Here is a 26,226-nt window from a genome sequence, read left to right on the forward strand (position 1 = left end):
TTGTTTTCCACTTTTGACAATGACGATCAAACTGTTTGTTTGACTTGGTTGAATTTGTGCATCTTATCTTTTTAGTGATTTATCTTTGGCTTCGATCATGTTCCTATGTTGCTCGATGATGTCACTGAGTGATTTAGAGTGACTGGGATGGTTCATGGTCCCTTTCTTTTTTTTGTTGTGTTTGTTGTTTGTGGAATGTTTGTCACAAACTGGGGCAACTATATCATTGGGTGTCTGTGATAAGTACGTTCTCTTTGTGAACGCCGCACATACCTCGACCCTTGGTGTATGCACCCTAGGATGCTTCACTCATTCCTTGTGTGTGATGTGTCTGTCTTTTGCAAAAGGGGTTCCGTTCCAGCTCTGGCCTTCAATGCCATGATGCTCTGCATCCGCTTTGCTACAATAAATAAAGGTTCTCACCTACTTATGTGCATTTGTGAAAGCAAGTTTTCCTTCATCTCTAACTGTCCTCTGTCTAATTTCTGCTTACTAACATTTCTTCCGTCAGTCTTGGCAGTCCGTTTGGTCTAGTTCTCCAATCTCCAACCTATTGTCTTCTGTCATTCTTATCGATCACTTGGCCTCTTTTCTGGATTTTTCCAGCCAATTCCTCGAGGGGGCATGCATATGTCATTGTTATTGTCTGGGGCATTTTCATTATTGTTCTTTGAAACAACGCTTAGAATCGCATTGTCTCAAAGAGGGGCAAAATGTAGACATCTAAAAATGGTCAACACTTGCGGAATCATACTTTAACATTTGCGCATTGCCTTATTTTGGGGTTTTTGCGTCGCATTAACATTTCTTCTATGTTGCGCACTTGGTCTTTATCATTTGCGAGCATCGAGTCCTTCTTCTGCATTCCTCATTTTTCTCGCTTTCGAATTAGGTCTTGTGGATAACAATCTTCAGTCATGATTTTGGTCGATCCTTGTCCTTGTCAATTTTGTCATTTTGTGATCGATTCGTCATTGATCCTAGTTCTTGTCAATTTTGTCATTTTGCGATCAATTCGTCATCGATCCTAGTCCTTGTCAATTTTGTCATTTTGCGATCAATTCGTCATCAATCCTTGTCCTTGTCAGCCTCGTCATTTTGCGATCGATTCATCATCGATCCTTGTCCCTTGTCAATCTTGTCATTTTTGCGATTGATTCATCATCGATCCTTGTCCTTTTCAATCATGTCAATTTGGATCGGTTAGTCATTGTTCCTCATCAATTGGCGCCTATCAATTTGATCTCCTTGTCAATCTTGGTCAATTTGTCATTGATTTTTGTCAACCAATCTCAATCATTTATCATCATTGGTCCTTTGCCAATCAGAATCATGATCGAACCTACATTGATTTCTTGTTGTCTTCACCTAATTCCTTGTCCTCTTATTTCTAGGGTTTTAATCCTTTTCTTCTTCTTGGTGGGTTAAATAAATTAATTTATTTAGTCCTAGGTCTCTTTCATGAATTAATTAATGGATGAAAACCTATTAATTAATTCACCTAATTTCTATTTTTCCTATTTTCTTCAATTTTTCTAATATTTCCCCTAATTTCATGGGAATGGCATTTCAATTTTGTCATAATTTGTCATAATTTGTCAATCAATCAATCTTGCATGTCAAATTTGTCATAATTTTGTCAATCAATCAATCTTGCCTAGAAAATTTCAATGTTGTCATAATTTGTCATATTTGTCATCCTTGATTTGAAATTTCCTTTCAAATCTCTTCATGCTAATCTTGTCATATCTCCAATTTGTCTATAAATTGGATGATTTTCTTCAATCAATGGAGGATCAATCACGCTTCTAGTATCCTTACGCTGCCATTTCATCTTGTCAATCTCGCTTTCATACTATGCTTTTGCATTTGTAGGTGAGATCCACAAACAAAGTAATTTGAAGGAGAAAGAAGGACAATGGAGAATTATGGAGGAGATATTCGCGTTTGTAATGGTTTGCATTTGGTTTGATTTTCTTGTCTTCATACCTCTATTGAATGTTTTTAGGATTTCTTATCATTGCAATCTAGTTTTTGTGGTTGAGCTAGTTTAATATTTATTGCTTTGATGCATCCCAAATTCCTATCTACAATGTGTACTGCCTTGTAACATCAACTTTGATTGATTAAAGGTAATGGTGTATTACGAATGAATCGAGGACTTCATATTCCGTGAAATTCTCTTTGAAATATAATTAACTATTTTAAAATGCATTCACAAGATTTGCAAAAAATTTTTATTTCAATTCCATTAAAATCGAACAAATTTCGGACATTTTTGAGAGAGCAGAGAGAAAAAATAATAAAAATACAATCGCTACTGCAGAGAAAACAGATTTTATTAATTTATTAATCAATTTGGATTACAACATAGTCACCTCTTTTATAGAGGATTTCACTTCTTCTAAACTGGGAATAAGAATCAGTGAAAGCACTCCCTAACTCAGTAGGTTGCATTGGTGGAGAAACCAACACCTTAACTACATGCAGAGTTTTAGGGAACGTGAGGAGAATCTGCAGTCTTAGTTTAACTCAATGCAAACGTGGAGAATATACTTGGAGAAGTTTCTCCTTATTAATAGGAAATGTGAGGAAACATGTACTTAACTTCTGGCAGAACTTTACGAATCGTGAGTAGGTGTTTTAAATTGATCTAAACAACATGAGTTTTAAATAAGTTGGAATAAACTCATATATCTAGATAAGGATGGATATGATGATGGAATGATCCTAGTAATTCAATAAAAAAAATTGAAGATCTTAGATTAAAATCGTAACCGATACATCGAAAACTAAATACTTGTGAAAGCATTTGTTTTTATGCTCAGCCTCTTCACTTGTTTAAACGGATTCTGAGTTGAAGAAATTGAACACAGGAAGTGCTAGAAATCTCTATAGAAATAAAGACAAATATTTTTTCATTTAATGAAATACAAAAACTTCTTGATCACAAGATCAATTGATCGACAGATGAGAGAAAAACAAAAAAACCTAATTACATTCTACCTCTGTATATAGAGGTCTTAGGCAAATCAAAACACGACTAAAATAAAAGAAATCTTGTGCATATTCATGTAAAACTGGAGATTAAACAATCTATTTTTACATTCATACAAGACTGCACAAGCAGCTCCCTCATGTGAAGTGGGAGAGATTACAAACAGTTCCAACAAGAGCATCCTTAGCTTCAAGAGATTCTAGGACGAGTTCAAGGATTATGAAGAAGAGTGGATTAAAGCGGGGAGTTGCAACAGAAGGGTGGTAGAGCTCTTACACATCGTCTGGGCAAGCGCAAGCGCAATCGATGTTACCTCCCCACCATGGCTAAGAATAAGACTGAGCTATTCTCAGAGCTCACATCCAGCCTGCAAAGCTTCCAAACAACAGTGAAGACAATATAGACAGTAAGCAGTTATGCGAATATCTGCATCTTGTTGAGGAGTTTATGTTCAGAGCCCAAAAAATTGTGAAATCTGAAACATGTTGCGAGCTGATGCATGAACCTCACTGCCAAGCACTGTTTAGTTCACTAACATGCACCGACCATGCACTGCCGCGCAAGCAATTCATCCTTAGGTATAATTTTTGACAGTTGTTTAGAAGTAGTTTGCATATTTCAATAACAGTTAATAGTGTTTCATTTCACCGTTTATACCAGTCATCAAGTTGGATGAATTTGCATGTTATAGTTAATTTTGTTATATTTAGCTGTATATGTTATAGTTTATTGTAAAGGGCTGTGACCTCTATGACCTCTATAAAATAGAAGCTTATTGCTATTTCAGATACAGCCTTGTCGCCAGAATGTAGAGTAGGAGAAAGACCTCAAATGAGGCATGATCTAATGCAGTTTGTGAATTGAATAAAGATTTTAATTGTGTGTAAATCAGTGCTCTGTTTCTCCTCTGTTTTACTGTAGCATTTTGTGTTTCATTGTTTTTTTCGCCTCTGCTTTCAGAATTTACAAAAATTGTTTAGAATGTCATCAAATCAAATTCAATCAAACATTTTACCTACCATCATGTTACAATCATAAATCAAGAAAAGAAAGATTAATAGATATTGATCTTCCCCATATGTTACAATCATGGATCTACTCTAATGTAAAATGACCAGTTTGTAGGTTATATTCATTACAACTTGATGGTCAAGATCTTTGATAATAATTCTGTTAATTTCCCCCGATCTTTATATTTCTTGAAATGCTCCTCACAAGAAACCGCCTATAAATATAATCAAATAGCAGGAGGAACATGTGCATGTCATTAGTATACGAAAATGTGATACATAGAATGATCTTGGGTTAGATTAGAGGAATGGTAGCTAAAAGACAGGGAAACCTTATATTTTTACTGGAAATTAAGCCATATTTGAATAAAAAATGGACCTGTCATTAAACTGTCAGTAGTCTAGTGTTAGATTATCCTGTTGTAAATGAAAGGTATCAGATTTGATAGTAGTTGATCTATGAAATGCTTAAATATGGTATAAACGTTCAATTAGGTAGAGTCCAGGTCAAATTAGGATTCTCACCACCTATAACCTATATTCTAGTTCAAGTGGGATGTTGGAAAATGAGTCATATCTAAATCAGAGATATACAGTGGGATGTTGGAAAATGAGTCATATCTAATCAGAGATATACAGCTTCAGCAGTAGAACATTCCAATATAAAAAAACTTAAGCTTAACTTTTAATTCGTCCATCACAATATTAAAGCCCAGTCCACAAAACCATCAGGAGTTAAAATCCCCTCCTTCAATGTTGCCCAATTGAGATGTTGAAAAATAAAACACCCTCTGACTGATTATTAAAAAGATAAAAGGAACTCAATAATAGAACACCCTTACAGCAAATAAAAGATCCTAAAACCTACTCTTAATATCATATAGTCCAATTTTCCGCTGACACATACAATTCAAAGAAAACATATTTCACCCTATTACACAACATAATAAGCGAGCTGCTGTATCAGACCGCTTGTACTTTGACATAGGTTGCGAAAGAAGAAATATTGTACTGCGAGACATACAACTATTTGCCTATGTCTAACTGCGGCCATGATTACAATACCTTATATGTACAAGAAAAGCCCAATTATCTAATTCTTTAGAAATTAAAACTAATGTTGAGGAAAACCTTTTGCTATTATTTGGAGATGCTTGAAATGTTCGATGCAGACGCCAGAGTAGAAGAAGAAGCTGCAGAGCTTGAAAACAAGCTCATCTCCTGCGAACTAGACCCAACTGGTCGAGAAATATCTGATGTAGTGTCAAAGCAAGAGCCTTTTCCCAGAGTAGAATATGCTGCTGTAGGCAGCGTGTGTGGAAGGCTAGGCAGAGGTACTTCAAAGTTTAAGAGCTGGAGGACTTGCCTTATTTTGGGTCTGGTAAAAGGATCTGGATGCGAGCACCATAGTCCTATCATAATCAGCGTCTCCATTTCTGCCCTGTCGAACTCTCCATTTAGTCTGCTATCAGCTGCGTCAAACAATCTTCCTTGCCCATATAAATCCCACACCCACTCCACAAGGCGTATCACTGATTCTCCCAGGCTGAAATCAAGGGCTCGCTTTCCGCAGGCGATTTCCAAGGCAACAGCGCCAAAACTATAGACGTCTGATTCTGAGCTGGAGATTCCTGTGACTGCACATTCAGGGGCCAGGTACCCGAGAGTTCCTGCTATAGTGGAGGTTTGGGACCATTGGTTATGCTTCACCAGCCTTGCCAATCCGAAATCCCCAAGCTTCGCATTGAATTCTGAATCCAGCATAACATTGCTTGACTTAACGTCTCTGTGCACCACACATTCATCCCACAACTCATGAAGGTAAAGAAGCGCAGAGGCTATATCAGAGGCAATTTTGTACCTGCGCCCCCAATCTAGCTCTCCTCTTCTTTTTCCGAAAAGGAAATTGTCTAGACTTCCATTAGGCAAATATTCGTAGACCAACATAAGCCGGGCTTTTTCATGGCACCAACCCAACAGCTGAACCAAATTGCGATGCCGCAGACGGGTGATTGTGCTTATTTCTGCAAGATATTCCTTTTTCCCTTGCCTTGATCCCGCGGATATGCGTTTTACTGCCACAATTTCATCTGATTGCACTAAAATGGCTTTGTAGACATCGCCGAAGCCGCCATGTCCCAGCTTGCAGGATTCGCTGAAATTATTAGTACCCGTGCAGAGCTCCCCGTAGGTAAATTTACGGGGAATATGATCCAACGCCATCTCTATATCTGCATCTACCTCCATATCTGACCCTTGCAGGTCTTCCATGTTTTCAGATGTTGTTCTGCTTCGCTTTTTATAATAGATGATAAAGGAGATCAAACTAGTTATAATCAAACTTGGAAAACCGATTGCTATAGTTACTTTCCATGGGAATTCCTTTTTCCCTCCACCCTTCAAAGATTTATAAATGGTGTTGGTGAAGTTCCAATAGATCAGTTCGTGACTCTCACTTGACTCGTATGCTGCTGCAGAAAATCCCACCACAATATCCTCCGGAAGATACTGTGTCAAATTTATTCTATGTGACAATTTCCATGGTCCTTTGCCGTTGCATCTGCACGAAGCAAGAACTTCCAACACATTTTCTCGGCCTTCGTAATCTACCCGAGCAGTCCATATTTCACCCCCATTCAATCTGTGATCTAGAGGAAGGGTGGCTGATGACCTGATTGTGTTGACATCAATTCCAATGTGGTTACCGTCTGCATCCCACGGACTATTTTTATATGTATCGAATTCAACAGCAACAACTTTGTTGGATGAGTTCCCGTCATTTTCACTATTAAAAAGGCCAATATATGCGCCTTTGCCTCTGAATGACATACTGTAATCCGATTCTTTACGCGCCATGTAAAAGGTAATTCCACTCCCACCATAATCTTTAATACTATCAGTGCTTTTGTTAGTCCAATTGAATCGAAATTGAAAATGTGTGGTAAAGTTGGCAACAGCTTTAGTAGAAGCGTCCAATAGAGGAATCGTTTCATTATATATCAACCCCCCTGCAGATCCGTCGTTTAAACCCCTGACATCATTTGTAAGTTGTAATATATTTTCAGAGTCAAAAATTGCATCTCCAATAAGTCCAATGCGATCTGCAGGAGAACTATCTGCAGTGGAAGCATTCCATTCATAGCTAACTTGGACAATTTTGGCTTCGATAGCCGAAATTTCTGATATGAAAAAATGCAATATGACAGAAACGAGAACTGCTTTTAGGGTAGAAACAGCCATCAAAGAGTCGTGGACAGGAAACTTAGATTAACAAAAGCATTCTGCTAAAAAATATTTTGAGAGTATCACGAGCAGCAGACCAGAATCTCCTTCAAACAAAGAATAATGTCAGCAGTACCGTAGCTAAAACGTCTAGAAGAAATTTCCTCCATTATCGTCATATTTACTCCCCGATGTGATGATGAGTACTAGTCTTATGATAATCGGATTGTGACAACCTGACCAGTGGGGCTGTGGATAGTTTCCTCGAGTCAAGTAGGTGACACACAACTACCAGACATTTTAGGTCGCAAATCCTCAAGTCAAGTACGTGACACAACAACCAGACTTTTTTAAGTAGCAAAAGTGATGTTTCGGGATTCTTCGTTAAGTTGCAGACCTCGGGCTTAAGCTAAAAACATGAAAGAATGGCAAATCGACCCGTTCTGATGGGCAAATACATTCTTTAGTTTCTTTGAAAGGTAGAATACTATTGTTATTATGTAGTTTAGTACATCAGAATAAAAATTAAAAATTTTGAATTAAGAATTTATAGTCTATATTTATTTTATATTTTATATAATTATTATAATATCATTTTTCTTTATTGCTATTGGTTCATATTGAAAAGTGGGTTAAAATTTTAATTTTTCTAAAAAATAAATACAAATTATTATGCATACAACAAGTACTTCATTTAATATTATATAAGTACAATTGGCATCACTGTCAATAAATTGTTCCTGTTGTTAATTAATATATAGCATGAGAACAATACGTTAGATCGGTTTTAATAAAAATAAATCTTAAATCTGCGTACAACAAAGGACTTTAAAAATGATGTTGCTGGTAGAATCGATGGCGCCCGTGCGAGCTTTTGCGAGCAACCGAGCTAGGGCATCGATGCCCTAGCTCGAGGGAGGCGGAGCTGCAGGTGGGTCGTCGAGGGGAGGTAGGTACATGTGCTACGGGGGAGTGGTGGTGCAGGCGGGGCAGGGTTGGGTTCTGCAGAGGGAGGGGTGGGTGTTTCGGGGGGCTGCTGGTGGAGTGTGGTCTACATGCGACTGGGGGCTGCAGGTGGAGTGGGGTCTGTGTGCGGCTGGGGGTTGGGGTTGTTGTGGGCCGTGGGTGTTATAGGGGTTAGGGGTTAGGGCAGGCTCTCTCTCTTGGTGGGCTTTGAGGGGGTGGGGCTGCTGGTCGAGTTCTTCCTCGAGAGGCCCTTCGGGGTGGGGCTCATTTTCTAAACCTTGTTTATTTTTTTTGGAGCTCCGATGATGAGTATTGGTGGTAAGGACTCGCAAGTACCTCCAGTCATGGATTTTCGCGCTACGGTGGGCTCAAAACCCCCATTCCAGAGTATGAAGACTATTAACAGTAACCTTTTCTCATCTGAATCGGGATATGGGACTGCTGGCGGTTCTTGCATTATGAAGATTAATGGTTGACTAGAGAGATGCAATGAGAGACCGAAGCTGGTTATTCCTCCTGAACTGATTGCTGCAGACAATGACTACTTTTCAAAACATTTGCTTTATTGCAAGTTTTTGGGAATGAGGGTTTCTTTGCAGTTTCTGGATAATTGGGCGTAGAGGATTTGGGCTCCGGAAGGGGAAATGGAGATTATGATGTTGGAAAACAACTATTTCATGGTTACCTTCAACTGCATGGAGGATCGCAATAGGGTCTTTGAGGGAGGTTTGTATTTTTACAATCAGGTAGGGTTGTTCATCAAGCCTTGGCATGCAAGGTTTAACCCTTTGGAGGAGCTCCCAAACAGGGTTCTAGTGTGGGTTTGTTTGCCACGTTTTCCTATGGAATGTTGTCAGAAGGATGTGCTACGGATGCTAGTGCACTGCTTGGCAAGATAGTTGGATCCTCAACGCAAACCCTAAGAAGAAAGGTGATGACTTGCTCGTATCTGTGTTGAAATTGATCTTAGTAAACCTTTGGCAGATGCTATAGATATGAGTGCAGGCTCTTATTCATAGGTCCAGCAGCTAGATCAAGAGACTTTACCTTTTGGATGTCGTCTGTGTCATGAGTATGGTCATTTACAACGTAAGTGCCCTAGATATAAACCGGTGGTACGCCAACCTCAACAGCCGGCATAGAGTCAAGATAGGGCTGATAAAGGAAAAGCTTCTATGTCAGCTAAGGTAGAGGGCGTTGATGGTTTTGTCTCAGTTAAGACAAGGAACACGAATCGAGGACAAAAGAGGTCCTTACAGGAGAGACAAGAGGAACATACCTTTAACAGATTTGAGGCCTTGGATGACCTTAGCCATTGAGAAGTGAACCCAGGGTTCACTCCTTTGGAACTAGGTGCTTCAGGTGGGGGTCTAGAAAGTGGTATTGAGGATTTTACTCAACCCCTGCAAGTGATTGGAAGCCAACAAATGGAGATGGACCAGTCAGTAGGGGTCCAGCTGGGAATCACTTTGGGCTCTGAGGTAAATTCGATTGGGGGGAGGGCTCTTTGATAGCCCTGAAATTGGAACCGGTTGGGGCTAAAAATAACAAGTCTTCCTTTCACTTAGGTCTACATCAGAAGGATATTAAGAAAAGTGCTACGGAGAAGAACTCAAAGGTTGGCAGAAAGAAGGATTTGGATAAAATCAAACTGATGGGAGAAAATTTGGTTGAGTCAGGGTCAGTAAAGACTTTGGATTCTCACTTTTCCAATCCTCCTTAATGTGCTCTCATGGAATGTAAGGGGCTTGAATAGTGGCCTTGGACAAAAAGTTGTTCCGGATTTGATCAGGAATCATTCACCTGATGTCTTGCTCTTGCAATAAACTAAACTCTCGGTGGAGAGTATGATGGGTCTGGTGCCGAAGCTCTGGGGGTGAGGCGAATGTCAGTGGATAGGGGCTACTGGCTCCTCTGGAGGGGTGGCCTATCTATGGAACCCTTCAAGGATTCGCCCTGTTTGGTGGATGGCTTCCAGATCTTCGCTATCCAGGGTTGCCTCCAGTCTGGAGACCGGAGATCTAATTTTGTTTACTAGTATATATGCTCCCATCGATTTCCAGGGCAAATAGAACTTATGGTCTCATATTTCTTATATACGAAGGCTAGTCCCTTTCCATCCTTGGATTATGGCAGGAGATTTCAATGCTATCCTAGAGTTGAGTGAGAAGAAGGTGGGTGTCATGCGGTTGAAGCCCTCTTCTCTCCTTTTTTGGGATAGTATCTCATCCTTGTATCTTGTGGCCATTAAGCCTGGTAATAGTATGTTCACTTGGAACAATAGGAGAATGGGGGAGGGTTGGATTGCGGAGAGGTTGGACCGATTTCTGGTTTCCAATTTTTCAGTCGGTGGAGGGTGGTCCACTAGCTCTGAGATTCTTGATTGGAGAGGGTCAGACCATTGGCCTATCAAGCTGGTTTCTTCTTCTGCCCGGAGTGCTCACTCTCCTTCTTTCAAATCCCAACTTATGTGGCTTCGAAATCCTGCTCTTGTTGAGCAGTGGTTGAGGAAGGGGAGGGTGGCCTTTGGTACAGCTATGTACACTTTTGCCAAGTAGCTGCAGTTTATTAAGTTCCAGCTTAAACAATGGAATCGACAGGGTTTTGAGAACATTTTTCATGCTATGAAAGCAGCCCAAATAGAGTTAAATGGCATCACCAGGGAAATCAGAGAGCATAGTTTGTCTGAAGCTTTTCTTAGGGAGGAGGAGAGGGTTGTGAGGGTCTTAGAGGAATGGGAGCTTAGGGAAGAAATTTATTGGAAACAGAGAGCCAGTATTGATTGGCTTCAAGCGGGCGATAAGAACACGACTTTCTTTTTCAACTCAGTGAAAGAAAGATGTCATGGAAACTCCATTCCTGCTCTGGTCAATGATAGAGGTGAGGTGTTATTATCCTTGGAGGAGATATCTAGGGAGGCTTTACAGTATTTCTAAACCCTCTTTAGTGAGGAGTCTTAGGGGGAAGCGGTGGAGGAGAACCAAGTTCTTGCTTGCATTCGTCCTCTTGTTACCAGGGAGATGAATGAGAAGCTTATGGCCCTTATTTTGCTGGAAGAACTTGAGAGGATTGTTTTTTAGATGAGGAAAGGAAAAGCCCCTGGCCCAGATGGGTTCCCTATTGAATTCTTTCGGGAGTTCTGGGATATCATCAATTTGGACTTACTAGCAGTAGTCCAAGAATCCCAAAGGAATAAACAAATGCTGAGGATCTTGAATGCGACCTTCACTGCACTTATCCCTAAGTGTGAGGGGGCCAACAGGTTAGGCTAGTTCCGTCCTATATCTCTCTGCAATGTCATTTATAAGATCATCTCGAAGCTGATTGCATCAAGGCTGAAGAAGTGCCTTGGGGGTGTTAGCTCTGAGGAACAGAGCAGGTTTGTGGAAGGGTGTCAAATTTTGGATGGTGTGGTCATTGCTATGGAGACCATTCATTCTATGGCTACATCCAAGGAAAAAGCTATGTTTATCAAGTTGGACATGGCTAAAGCTTACGATAGAGTTCGTTGGTCTTTCCTCTAGAAGATCCTTAGGGCTTTTGGTTTTGCTGAGGAATGGATTCAATGGGTTATGAGTGGAGTTACGTCCACTTCTTTCTCATTACTAATCAATGGGGATCATACTGAGTTGTTTGGTGCATCTAGGGGCAATGAATTGCAGCCGTGGTCTCATTTGCAATTTGTTGATGACAGGACCTTGATGGGACTTGCTCGGATTAGAGAAGCTACGAATATGCATAAGGTTCTGGATGTTTATCTGGTGGCCTCAAGCTAGTTGATCAATGAAGATAAATCTTCTATCATTTTCTTCAACACCCCTGAAGCTATTCAAAGGAGGATTTCTCTTATCTTGAGATTCCAAGTTGGCTCCTTGCCCTTGACTTATTTGGGTATTACTATCTCTCCTGGTAACCCTCCTCGGGAGTCATGGCAGGGTATCTTGGATAAATTTTGCTCGAAGGTTGAACATTGGACTCATAGATGGTTGTCTTTTGCTGGGAGGGCTCAATTGATTCAGTCACTAGTTCAAGCTCTTCTGACCTATAGATGTATGCTTCAAGTGGCTCCCAAGTGGTTCTTGAAGGACCTGGATTCTTTGGCAAGGCAATTCTTATGGGCAGGCAATCTATCCTCGTCCAAATGGAGTCTGGTCAATTAGGACCTGGTGTGTAGCTCGAAGCAATCGGGTGGGCTTAGTTTAAGGCAGACTATTCTATTTAGGGAGGCTCTGGTGGCAAAATTGTGCTAGAGGTGGTGTGTTGAGCAGGATCGTGGCTGGGCTAAGATTTTGGCCTTCAAATATATGCAAAGGATACCAGCTTAGGAGGTTCCAAGATATCCACTAGAGGGTAAAGGCTCTACGATTTGGTATACTCTCAAGAGGGGGTCTTCTCTCATTAAGAAAGGACTCTTTTGGATCTGTAGGAGGGGGCAAGAGGTCCTTTTCTAGAATGACTCTTAGGATGGGTACCCCCCCATTCTTGATCAGTTTCCTAATCTAGGGAACCTTAGCTAGAGGTTTTTGGAGGTGAGGTGGTCAAGGGTGAGTGACTTCAAGACTGTTTATAGGTGTGGGAGGCTGGAGATCGAGTAGTGGAAGGATCTTAATGAGTGGCCGGTTCCTGGGATGGAGGATTGTGCTGAGTTACAAGGCATTTGGCGAGTAGACACTGTAGTGGCATTATTGGTAGGGATGGACTTGCCTGGTCTCTGAATCCTAAGGGAGTCTTTACCGTAGCTAGTGGTTACAGGGAACTGTTGAACCGAAGATTGGAGGGAAGAGAGGTGCACTGGTGGAAACAATTTTGGAACAATTCTTCTTGATCAAAGTGCAACTACTTCATGTGGACTCTGGCCTGGAATATATGCCTTACTTGGGATGATATTCGCAAGCGGGGTTTCTCGGGGCCTTTAATTTGTGCTTTGTGTGGCAATGGGGAGGAAGACTCCTCACATTTGTTCTTCAGATGCCCCTTTTCTATGCTTATTTGGCATTACTGGTGGGGTGTGTGGAAGTGTACTTGTGTTCACGCAGAATATCTCGTGGAGTTTTGGAGCAGTTTGGGCAGACCTCCTAGCTTGTCCCCCTTCCTCTAGACGGTCTGATATATTGGGCCCATCTTCTTTCTCTGGCAGATTTGGCTTGAGAGGAATAAAAGGATCTTCTATGAGGCCAGACTGTTAGTGCAACGAGTGTTGAACATAATCATGGTTATGATTCGGGAGACGGTGGAAGCTAAATGTGAGGTGAATTTTCCTTTGGACAAAGCTAAGGTGGATATCGTGAGTAGGTTTGGCTGGTAGGAGTTGTCTCCTGCCTCTACTTGTGTCAGAAGAGGTAGGTGTGCTATGAAGAAGGTCCAAAGGTTGGGAGGGTGGAGGCACCCCCAGGATGAGATTATCAAGATTAACACTGATGGCTCCTCCAGGGGCAACCCAGGCCCGACAAGGGTTGAAAGTGTTGGTAGGAATTGTTTGGGGGAGGTGGTGTTCTTCTTTTCAGTGCATAAAGGGAGGCAATCTAATAATCTTATGGAGGGACTTGCTATTCTCTATGCCCTGGAGCGGACTTGGGAGTTGGGTAGAAGGAAGGTTATCTGTGAATCAGATTCATAAATTACTGTGAATTTGTTGACTAAGAAGAAGGTAAGTGGGATTCATTGGCAGATGGCAGGGATAGTTCATCAGATTCTTCAAATCAGTTCTTTAATGGAGCAGGTCTCCTTCATCCACATTCCTCGTGAATGGAATAGAGAAGCTGATTGTAAAATATTCATATAGTTTATTTCTTTTTCATAATTTATTTGCAGTAAAATTTTAATTTTTAAAATTTAATTTATTGAAATTAAGTTAATTATATTTTTATGCAATTTAATAATAATATTTTATTTGTTCTCTTTTTCTCTATATCTCTATATCGGCATATATTTATCTCATTGTCTCTCTGGTATAGCTCTTTATCTAGATATATCTCTACCTGTCTCTATATATCACTTCCTATCATTCGCTCACTTTGTCTCTCCCTCTATATATGTTTATCTCTTAAACATCTCTCTCTCTCTCTCTCTCTCTCTCTCTCTCTCTCTCTCTCTCTCTCTCTCTCTCTCTCTCTCTCTCTCTCTCTAATTATTGGCAAGAACTTGATGCATTGCATCCCTTGTTGTTAGAGGTAGATTTTCACAAGGAGCATCTTTCTATTTAATTTGATAAAAAATGATTACAAATTATTTAAATAGCGAGTTCTTAATATTTGATCTATTTAGGTGTTTTATCTAAAATCATACTTATAAGAGAGTCTTATTGGAGAGGCTAACATGATTTTAGACATTTCACTTAAACAGGTCAAATCTTAGAGTATTTTGTTTAAGCTTGATTATTCTTAAGTGGTCTCTAGAAATTTAACTAACATGAAAATTAAAAAGCTCTAGTGAATATCCAACATGTAAACCACATAATTTAGTAAATAGTTTTAATATTTTTTTCTTTTTAGAAACTATAAACAATTTACTATTTTTATGGTGGTAAAAAATATTTTTTAATTCAACACTCCCAATTAACTTCTATAACTAATTGCTTTAGCATTCACAATATCCAAATGCTATTTTAAATGTTTAAAATTACCCTTTTCTCATGCCTTTGTGAGTATATTTGTCAAATAGTCTTCAAATCTCCAAAACTAGAAATAGTTTTTTCCATTGTTTCCTCTCTTATGAGATGTTATTTGGTATCAATGTATTTTCTCCTCTTGTGAAAGGATGATTCTTTAAGACAATATAATTGTTAACTTGTTATTGCAAAATATTGTTATTAGATCCTCTAATTTATGCAATATATTAAAAAATAATCTCTACATCCTAACTAATTTACATGATGTTTATGTCACTACCACATACACTATTTTTATTTATGAAATTGTCATTATAGGTTGATTCTTTGATGCCCATAAGATCAGACCTAATTCAAAATGAAAAATATACTCAGAAGTGAAAAAAAATTAATCATATATGTAATTGGCAAAACTATTATCAATATAACCAATCGAATAAAAATAAATACTTGTTTAATATAGTTTTCCATGCATTGTTATTCCCTCTACATATCTAAATATTCTCTTGCCAACTTGTCAATGTGAGTCTTTTAATCACTCCATAAATATTGAAATTAGCCTTATGGATATGACGTACATCTTGAACTTCCAATTAGTCCTTTGAACTTTATTGAATCAATATTAGACTCTTCATCTTTTTTGCTAAGTTCGATTCCTATTACAACTAGATTTGGTGTTGTATTAGAACTCAATAACCTAAATCTCTTAAAAGAATCCTTAGTAAAATTTGATTAACAAATAAAAATGTCATTATCTAATTAGACAAATCTCATGCCAAGAAAATATCTAACCAATACAAAATCTATAATTTCAGACTCTTTATTATAATTGATTTGAACAAGTGGTAAGTGCACGAAAACGGGAATCAAAAGGAGGTCTTAGGTAGCAAAGTTTTGTAAATTAAGAAAAAATGATCTTGAATGAGAAAATGAGGATAATTATATTTAACATTTGAAAATGCAACAAGAACAAGAATCATAATGCTCTAAATCTACTTTCTAAATTATTATTTATAAAAATGGTAGAGAGTAAAGGGTTCAATGCGTGTGCGTGCCTGTTAGGACTCCTTACCAAAGAGCTAGTCAAGTCAATAGAGTGTTTTTAACTTTGGTTTTTAGGTCTTTTTCTTAGTATGGCGAGTGTTAGGACTTCTTACCAAAGAGCTAGTCAAGTCAATAGAGTGTTTTTAACCTTGGTTTTTAGGTCTTTTTCTTAGTATGGCGAGTAATGAGATTACAAAGTAACATGTGAGTTTTCATATTGTAAGGGATTAAGGATTCTTATTTTTTTATTTATCATTCATATATATTACTTTATCTATCAGTTTTATCAATTGTAATGTCTTAAATCATAGAAAAGGTATTCTAAATAAACATATATGATTGTAGGAAAATGGTAGATGAAATGTATTTTGTAGCAAGTGATAAAAAAGAGAAGAAAAACACTTATTGTAGCATAATATTTTATGTTGGAAATAACTAGAAAAAAAGACTAACCACAAATATATTAAGGGTGGTCATACTCTTTTGAAAATTTCTATTAGAGATCAAGTATGCTATGGCCTACATGTGCTCAAAATTCTAGTATAATATTAAAACATAATGAAATCAAATAGTGTCATGTTTCTTTCAACTTCTACTTGCTCATTCCTTCTGCTATCAAAATTAAATTAATATTTGACAATTAAAATTATCATTAAAGATGAAGACTCTTCAATTGATTTTTTACTATAGTTTAAGAATTATTAAAATAACAAAAGCAATAAGAAATTACCTTTGAGCAACCACAAAGTATCCCAATAGCAAGGACAATTCATCATCATTTTCATAACAAATCAATTTTTTTAGTCTTGAATACCATGAGCTATGTCACATAGAAAGAAGTTTGTGTTGTAAAAGACTCATTCCATAACAAAGTAGTAACTCCATTGTAAAATCCTCCAAACAAAAACACATAATTAAGAAATAAATGTCCCAAACCAACCTTTCAATGTATTTCCAGACAATAATGTCATTATTAATAAACTATTTATTTATTTCTTAATCGAACAATGCAAAAATACAAAGGATAATCAACCATTGGAAAATGCTGGATCAAAAATATCAGAATAATTACTTTTATATATAAACTCTTAATTTGTACAAAGTTGCCCTCTATGTAGAAATTGAAAACCAACCAAGGTAAGCAAAATGTTGAGAAACAAAACTTCAACTAAACAGAAAAGCTAAGTAGGGGAAGAGTACTAGTAGTGGATCATATTCCAATAACCAATCACTCCTTGTGCACCTGATCACTCAATTACTAATTTTAAAGGAGCCAGAAAAATGATAATGAAAACCTCATTAATAAGTTTGACATGTACCAATACCAAATCACTTTTTCACTTTTTCAATCCATAATTGGCCTATTTGTGCACCACTATTAGGAAATTCATGCACAAGTATTGGGACATTTGTCCACAAGTACTAGCAATTTTGAGGGGAGGGTTATTGGAACATCTTTAAGTAGGTATTGGGTGACACTTTGAAATCTGTACTTTTTTTTTAATCTTTGTGCAGAGAATTGAACCCATAGTGTGCGTGGTTACCACATAGAAACCAGATCCTTAGACACAAATAGTTAAGTCGCATACGAAGAAAACAAAAAAATTGTTGAAATCCGACATATTGTGTAAGATCTATAGATGTACAAAGCTAATTATAACCACTACTAATATACTTCCCCAAAAAAAATCACAAAATTTATTTTCATAATCTCATTTTACCATTGTAAAAAATTACTTTTAACTATTTGATGTGAACGGCATATCAGTACAGGAAAGATGCGTATTCCATCAACGATCTACTTCAATTTATCACTACCGAACTCTATCCCTCGATGAGCTGTAATAAACTACAAAACACATTTTTCTTCATTGACCAGGCTAAACCAGACTTTTCAGCATCGATTTCTACCTGCAACTTCCAAGGATCGACCCAAAGTCTTCAGAAAAAAGACTCCAGGCATCGACCCAAAGTCTTTAGAAAAAATACAAGGTAGTGCATTGTCATTTGATTGGAAGAATATCAACAAGCAGTGACACATCGTATTCATATCTACCATGGCGTGTCACCAATAGTGATATCTATCAAACCTTCTGCAATGGTGAAATTACCACAAAATTACTCCGAGAATGCTTCGATTACTAACGACGCGCAGAGGTTGGGTTGTTCCCCAAATGTCATTGTTTTGTTATTTATAGGGACAAAATAAACTGATTTCTAGATCTTATATGTGCTGCTTTTGGATTTGATTGTGTGAGTGTTTTTGAATCAACGTTTCGGATGACAATTCCTATACAGTCTCATGGATTGTGGAAATCAACTAGCATTAGACCTCTAGATCACTAAAAATTAGTGTGTTGGAAATTTCAAGTTATTTATGGAGAACGGCACCTAGATTAAGGCTTATTTAGATGTAAGAGACATAATGTCTTATGAAATGTATGATATATGTAAGCCACATGTGATGGAAAATGGCAAGGGCTTGATGGTGTAGTGGTCTTTATAAAAGAAACATTCAATTCAAAGAATTAAAAAGATAAATAAATAAATAAACAATATATTTGATTTCAATGTATGTGAGGCTCACAAGAATTGTATCGTTTGATTTTGCTCTTTAGTTGTAAAAAATCTACACAAAAAGAGTTAGATTGTAAGGACCCTTTTATAGTACTTAAAAAAGAAAATTCATCTTTCTCCCTATAAGGTTTAAAAGATGCTTCTCTAAATTCTTAAGAGATACCTACACAACTAGGGGTTGTCATTCATGAAGGAAAAATAAAGGTTGAACAAAAAATTAAAAAGGGTATAAAGTCAATAAATGAAAGTGGATACGCACTCCTACACTTTAGGCTCAACTTACATCTTAGAGGGTACTCCTAGAGGTATCCTCAAAATATTAGGTGCTTAAAAATAATGTAATGTATGAAAATTAGAGTTGTATTCAATGTAAGTTGAATCTTAAAGTTTGTCACTAGGTTAAAACTAATCAACTACATAATGACCTCTCATATAGTTGATATGGGCATCATTACAAGTACACTTGCAAGATGTAGGAAATTTGACATGATCAATGGAGATAGATAAAGATGAGAGGCTTCACTAATAATGTTCCCTAATTAATTTCTAACCAATGAACTCTAAAGAAACCTATTTCTAATCCTAAGCTACCACTGAATGATTTCTTTTATTCTTAGGAATGGATGATTGAATTGTTAATTATCAATATTTTAGTGCCTATTTATTAGGGATCAAAGTCACAACTTATTACAAGAAGGAAAACTAAAACCATAAATATTATTGATCTTTGTATTTTCATACATCAAATGAGTGAAATTAAGAATAGAATGTACTTAAAAATTAATCAAAAGACTACATTAATCCATGTATAAAACTGAAGGAGGCCATTACAATACATTCATATTGCTTTAGATTGTTGTCATTTTCATTAAATTCAATATTGCACTTGTAGCAATAAATGTGGATAATAAAAGAAACCCCTAGCTATGACAAAAAGTCTCTATCAGGTCTTGAAACCACTTCCCCATTTCTTGTAATTCACTAGCAAAGCTAGGGTTTTCATTGAGTAAGGGAAATTCCTTCATCAATAGAATATGAATGGTTTGAGATAAACTCAAGAGAGAGGATTTTCTCTTTTATTATTTGATCTCTTCTTAACTTAGGAAGGTGTTCCTAGATCATTGTGTTATTAAAAGTAGAACTTAGAAACAATGGTACTAAATCAAAATTGTTAAAATGGTTTATGGTCTTCCCTTCTAGATTTGAACAAATGGGGTTTTGATTCTGAAAGGTTCATTATTGGTGATAGGATTGAACTTTATCCCACTAGTAGGGTTTTTTTTTGTGGTAACCTTCCAAACCTCTTTTTAAATCTATTAATGTTTTTCCTACTTCCTAATCTTCTTCTTCAATATTAGGTTAAGTCTTTCTTTGAATCTATTGGAAGGTTTGTTATAGTTGATGCTTCTTATTTAGTAATTGATCATCCTATATTTTCCAATATTTTTATGGACATAGATACCTCAAAATATTTGTTTGGATAGGTCATTTATGGTTTGGGATGGACATTTGTCTCATATTCTTGATTATGATGGTCTCTCTTTTTGTCATACTTAACATATTTTTCTACTAGTTACCTTGCAGCTAATTGTCAAAAATCTCATCATAATGATGTGGCATGGTGGAATTTTTCTGTTGTGAGAATCTTATTGTGGGAAACTTTTATGATTTTTAAGATGATTTGGGGATGAGAAAGTGGACGTTTCAGCTACTTTAGTGATTCCTAATGGTCCTATTGAATAGTGTGTGAATTTTACCATGCCATCATAGCCTATTGTGGCATGTTCACATGATGATCCTACTCCAGTATCTATACCTTCAGAGAAAATGGCAGGTCATCCTCCTACCTATCCGTGCTCATTAAATTTTGAGGATGAAATTTCTTAGGTAGTTGTGCATTGTAGGAAGAGAGGTTTTTTGAAGCATAACCTAACTTTTCTATCTTCTCTATCCCTAATTAAGGGTGCTCATGGTGGTCAAAAATATTCAAAGATGGTTTAGTTTCCATATTTTCTTCCTTCAAATTTTTGTAAAGGATTTCAAGATGGTGCAGGGTCACCTAGTCAACTTTTGTAAATAGGGTCACATGTTAAGTATTTAGAAGTATTGTTTGGTGTAATAAGGTCTATTTAGACTATTTGCAATGTAATAAGTCTCATGGGGTTGGTTTGAGTACATTTTGTCATGTTTGTAATTTGCTGCAAAAGTTGCTTTGCAACTTTGCAATTTTGTCATATTTGGAAGTTGAAGGGTCAAGTCATTCAAAAGTTAGTTGTAACTGATGATTGTAATTTGGAAAAGTCTTAAACATAGCCTCCAACTCAAATTCCAGGGTTGGAGGTGGTTGGAGAAGGGTTTGGTTACATTTTTGAAGTGAAATTTAATAAAGACATCTTTGTTTCTACTAATTTGGGTTTTTCATTGTTGTTGTTTAATGTCGTAGGGACATGTAGGGTCGTTTTAGGGTGTGAGACCAATGGAAAATGAAATTTGATTGAGTCTACCTCATTTTTATTTTTGTGGCATCAGTTTTCATTAAGACATGAAAGTTATCACTATTTTTGTGAAAGCAGTTTTGTAGCAGTTCTAGGATTTTGCACAAGAACAGTTGTCTTTTTGTCCTAGTTCATGCAAAGGAACCACAAACCATTTTCACATATGTTGTACAAAGCCCAAATAGATATTTGAATAAAAAAAAAAATTCTTGGAGATCAGTTCTTGTTTGAATGTAATGGGCAAAAAATATCATTTGCTGCTATAAGTTTGTTCATGTAATTAGGCCTCGTTGCAACATTACCAGTCAATTGTTGAAGGTTTTGGTCTATAATAACCCCATCTATAAATTGGATATGTTAAATAAGGCTGAAATGGGTACTCAAAAATAGTTTTACATTATAGGTATTAGGTCTTCATAGAAAGTTATGATGGAAAAACCAATTAAGGAGTACTACTAGGAGAGGGAGGCCTTATGAATGAAAACCCAGTATTTGAATGTTTAGAGATTGAAAATTTGGTTTTTTGAGGATTGTTTGGATCTTACCACCACTGATCTACATCAAATTGGTATCAGAGCTAGAATACACTGAGAGGGAGTTGTGAGAGAGAGTTTGGTGTATCTTCCAACAGTGATGAACCTAGGTAGAAGGTGTGCAGATTTCTTCCACAGAGAGGAAGTGTGTAGAAGCGGTCTTGGAGAGTGCATCTTCCAGAATACTATTGGGTAGAGGATAGTTGTGTGTGTGAAGAATGGATGTGTGGAAGAGATACTTGCAAAGTGAGGTTTACAAAATAAGAAACATGAGAGAAAAAGAGAAGAAAGAGAGGTAAAGAAGAAAAATGAGAAGGAAGAACAAATAAACATTCAACAAGAGATAACCGAGTTAAGGCAGGCCTTGGAGAAATTAAAAGAAATGCAAGAAAAAAAGGAGAAAAGAATGGAATTTGAGATGCAAAGTTGGCATTTGTCAATAAAAAAGAAGGTTACATGGCCTATCAAGAAGATTATTCAAAGGAGAAGATAAGAGGAGACAATAGGACCAAACAACACAGAATGTTTGTTAATGAAGGAAGAGCCTAAGCCATCTGAGAAAGAGGAAAAATATGAAGAAAATGGGTCCATTGAGACTCAAGATTTTATTTCTAACAATAATTGTGATTATGTGTTTGCAAGTGCAATAGATGAAGACAAATATGGAAAATGCTATAAAGAAAAATGAGAAGTGATGTATGCAGATTTTTATGCACAATATGATGATGAAGATGAAGACATGGATAATGGTAATAAGATGTATGAACAAGAACTCAAATTTTTGTACCTTGAAGTTGAGAAGATGCTTAGTAAGAGATGGTACAAGAAGAAGAAAAATGATCCAGGGAAAGTTGCAAAGATGAAGGACAAATTACAGAAGAATTGGAAGACCGCGAAGAGAAAGAAGACCTGCACTCAACTAGAGTTGAGTTCATTTTTTGACCAAGAGTATGGTGCAAGGGCACCTAGTCAACTTTTGTAAATAGGGTCACATATTAAGTGTTTAGAAGTCTTATTTGGTGCAATGAGGTCTATTTATACTATTTACAGTGTAATTAGTCTCATGGGGTCAATTTGAGTACATTTTGTCATGTTTGTAATTTGTTGCAAAAGTTGCTTTGCAACTTTGCCATTTGTCATATTTGGAAGTTGAAGGGTCAATTCATTCAAAAGTTATATATAACTGATGATTGTAGGTTGGAAAGGGTTTAAACATGTTCTCCAACTCAAATTATAGGGTTGGAGGTGGTTGGAGAAGGGTGTGGTTACATTTTTGAAGTGAAATTCAATAAAGACATCTTTGTTTCTACAAAACTGGGTTTTTCATTGATGTTCTTTAATGTGGTACAGACCTATATAGTTGTTTTATGGCATGAGACCAATGGGAAATTAAATTTCATTGAATCTACTACACTTTTATTTTTGTGGTATCAATTTTCATTGAGATTTGTGAAAATTGTGGCTATTTTGGTGAAAGCAGCTTTGTAGCAGTCCTAAGGTTTCGCACAAGAAGAGTCGTGTTTTTTCCCTAGTTCATACAAAGTAACTGTTGTGACCTTTTTCAAACATAATCTCATTAAGAATGGGGAACCTACATTTTTCCTTCTTTCTAGGGTTTTTGTTAGAGCCTTGTGACCTTTTGACATTAGTATTGCCAAGTTTGTAAGTTTTGAATCGTCTAAATTTTGAAAGTCATCAGTCAGTTTGTGCAAGCCGTGTTTATAATAGAGTCTAGACACTGTCAGAATTCCTAGAAATTCTGAAGGACGAATATTGCAATTGATTTGGGTCTATTTGGACAACTTTCTATTTTTGGAAAGTTTTTCTTTTTGCTTTTTCCTATTTTTTTGGAAGTTTCATTTTTGGCATTTTAAGCACGATCCCTAAAATGGATATTCTTAGAAATTTTTTCCTATTTTTTAGTGATGCTTTCTTTTTCTATTTTTAGAAAGAGGATCTAGGGTTTGCACTATCAACTTTGAATTACACTAGAAATGAAGCATGATCCCAAAAATTCAAGTTTTGTTTGGAAAAGCTAAATTCCCAAATTTTAGGGATCATGAGGAATTCAAGGGATGATTGAAGTATTGTTTTCAAATTTCAAGGCAATCCAAGGAGTATTGTTCAAGTTATTAATATTCAAAGTTTTGATCTCATGGTGCATGGATTTCTTGAAGTCCACCCTTCTTGGTTCTTGAAATTCATGAAGTCTACCTTGGAGGTGATAGAAATGGGTCATGAAGTTGAGAAAGCCTGCCCTTGTCAAAGTGAAATGTGCCTAAGATTATCCAACTCCACCCTCACCATGGTGCAAGGAAGTGATAAAGTTCACCCAAGGGTATGAAGGTGGCATGAGAAAGGTTCGCCTTACTGTATGAACAAATGTGACATGAAGTAAGTAAAGTCTGCTCTCCTAAAATCACAAATATGACAAAGTCCACCTTCATGAAGCTTAAGATTAGTAAAGTCCGCCATGAGTAAGGTGTATGCAATTAACAAAGTTTGCCTTGGAGGTGTTAGGAAAGGTTTTGAAGTGCACAATGCAAGTGAAGTTTGCCTAAAAGCTAAATAGGAGTGGCATGAACATTACAAAGTCCGCCCTTAACCAACATAAAGGTGCATATGTTTCACTAAATCTGCCCTCACTTAGGTGCAAAGAATGAGTGAATTTTAGCTAGAGGTATATGGAGTGCACAACCTTGATAAAGTCTGCCCGTTATCACTTGAAACATGGAATAAATCACATGAAATCCGCCATGCTCATTGGGAAGAAAATTGTTGAAGTCGGCCTTGCCTTGAAAAATGTGATTAACAAGGAAAGAAGTTCTTCAAGTCTGCCATGAAGAATGAGGAAAGAGAGGGTTGAAGTCCACCCAAGCTCAGATATAATGAGGAAATATTTTGGTGAAGTCTGTTGGGCAAGAGGAAAGAATCTCCAAAAGTCTGCCCAACTATCAACGTATTGAAGTTTGGACAAAGAAATAATTCTAGAATGTTTTGAGATTTGGAAAGAAAAAATTTATTTTAGAAAGTTTCAAAATTTGGAAGAGAAGGAAGAGATGAGTTCGATTCATGAACTCAAATTAAAATTAGAAAATTTCTCAAGGAACTAAACTCAAACTAGAAACAAAATTAGAATTTTCTTAAGTGACCGAGTTCAACTGAAATCAAAATAGAAACTTTCTTAAGGAGATTAAACTCAACTGAAAATAGAAATGATAACTTTCTTATTGCATTCAAAGACTGAAATAAATTTGGAAACAAATCCAGTTCGAATTTGGAATGACCAATTGTGTTTCCAATTGCCAAAAATTGAACTACTTGAAGGTTTATACGAATGGCAAATCATTCATTCATTTTGTTCATTGTGAAAGTTTGAACATGGAAGAGAAAGACACAGGAGGAGGAGAAGATTTTAAGAGTTTTTGTCAAGATTTCAAGAGGATTTTGAAGGTTTTCAAGAGCATTTCAAAGACATTCCAAGTGCAGATTCAAAATTTTCTGAGATTTTGAAGGTGATAGGGGTATTCAAGGTAGATTTATTGAATTTTCAATCTACTATTCAAATTTTGAATGAATTTTTTAGGGACTTACTCTGATTTTCACATATTTTCCAAGATTTGAATTTGATTATAACATTTAATTTCACATATTTTGGGACTAAGTTGTTCATTTTCATATTAATCAAAGACAAATTTCACTCCCAAACCTTCAAAACAGATTGAGTTTTCAAGGGTTTCTAAAATTTCTAAGTGTTCGCAGCTTGTTAAATGCTAAAAGTTCTGAGGAATTCGAGAATCAGAGCACACTCTACCATCAAACCTTCGAAATTTACACTCAAATTTAGAATCCTAACTTAATTTTGTTTTGGTTTTGTAGATCATAAATGGCAGGTGAATCATCACAGAAAACACAATTGGAGTTTCAGGCCAAATTCAAAATTGAAGACAAGGCGACGAGCAATGTTCATCCAAGCATAAAGATGGCCAAAATTTGGCTAAGTATGAGAAATACTTTGCAAAGGGATTCTTCTCCAAATTCAAGGCACTTGAAAGAATCTCAAAGCATCAAGAAAGAAAACTTCTCAGACTTGGTAAAAATATAGAAAGAATTTTAGACTTCTTGGGGGATTTAATCTACAAAACTATACCTATGAAAGCAATCAGGACAACTTCTTGAAGGATTTCATCTCCTGAAAAATTAAAGACAAGCTCCCAATCAGAATCCAATGGTGACAAGAAGAAACAAATTTCTATACTTAGACAATTTATTGACACAAATTGGAGAATTCAAAGAGGACATCCAACACATTGTGGTGGCGCCTCATCATCTTCGAACCAATCAGATTGTTCCAAGTCAACATGTCCAGGATCAATGAACCAGACTTATCCAAAAAATCTTCTAGAGGGAACACTTCACAATTCAACAACCTTTTATTTTTATTGTTGGTTCATATTTAGCAAGAAGGACAAGTATCCCCAAATGTAATTTCCTCATTGGTCGAGGGTAGTTAGTTGTAACAAACCCTAATTAGGGTTTTTATCTTTCAATCTAGGCCCTTGATCGCTGTTCGATCTCGGTCATTCAAAAACTTTTGTGTGCGTATATAAGGTTTCCTCCTCTCATTTGGAGAGTATGAGGTTTTTGAAATATTGTTGCAAGAAAGTCATTTTCAGATAATATATTACTTGTGTGCTTTTTCTTGAGGATTTTGTAATCTCTACTATTTGAGTGATTAGCAAGGTTTTCAATTTCTTCAACATCTTAGTTAGAT

General features: G+C 36.7%; 2 protein-coding genes across 2 annotated transcripts in view; one reads left to right on the forward strand and one right to left on the reverse strand.

Annotated features, from left to right (window-relative positions):
• Positions 1–4,705: 4,705 nt before the first annotated feature.
• Positions 4,706–7,332, reverse strand: LOC131035292 (L-type lectin-domain containing receptor kinase IX.1-like). The gene has a single exon (XM_057966968.2). The coding sequence runs from the start codon at positions 7,246–7,248 to the stop codon at positions 5,149–5,151; it is 2,100 nt and encodes a 699-aa protein (XP_057822951.2). The 5' UTR covers positions 7,249–7,332; the 3' UTR covers positions 4,706–5,148.
• A 3,152-nt stretch (positions 7,333–10,484) lies between these two features.
• LOC131876231 (pentatricopeptide repeat-containing protein At3g53360, mitochondrial-like) overlaps positions 10,485–26,226 on the forward strand; it is a 116,626-nt gene continuing 100,884 nt past the window's right edge. The window contains exons 1-2 of the mRNA XM_059221110.1: positions 10,485–10,715; positions 10,797–11,081. Coding sequence (XP_059077093.1) covers positions 10,485–10,715; positions 10,797–11,081 — 516 coding nt within the window. The remainder of the gene's footprint in view (positions 10,716–10,796; positions 11,082–26,226) is intronic.

This window comes from Cryptomeria japonica, chromosome 5 (genome assembly GCF_030272615.1).
Source record: "Cryptomeria japonica chromosome 5, Sugi_1.0, whole genome shotgun sequence".
In the NCBI taxonomy this organism is placed as follows: domain Eukaryota; kingdom Viridiplantae; phylum Streptophyta; class Pinopsida; order Cupressales; family Cupressaceae; genus Cryptomeria; species Cryptomeria japonica.

Coding starts and splice junctions, on each gene's coding strand:
- LOC131035292 (XM_057966968.2), bottom strand. CDS start 7,248: ATGGCTGTTTCTACCCTAAAAGCAGTTCTCGTTTCTGTCATATTGCAT.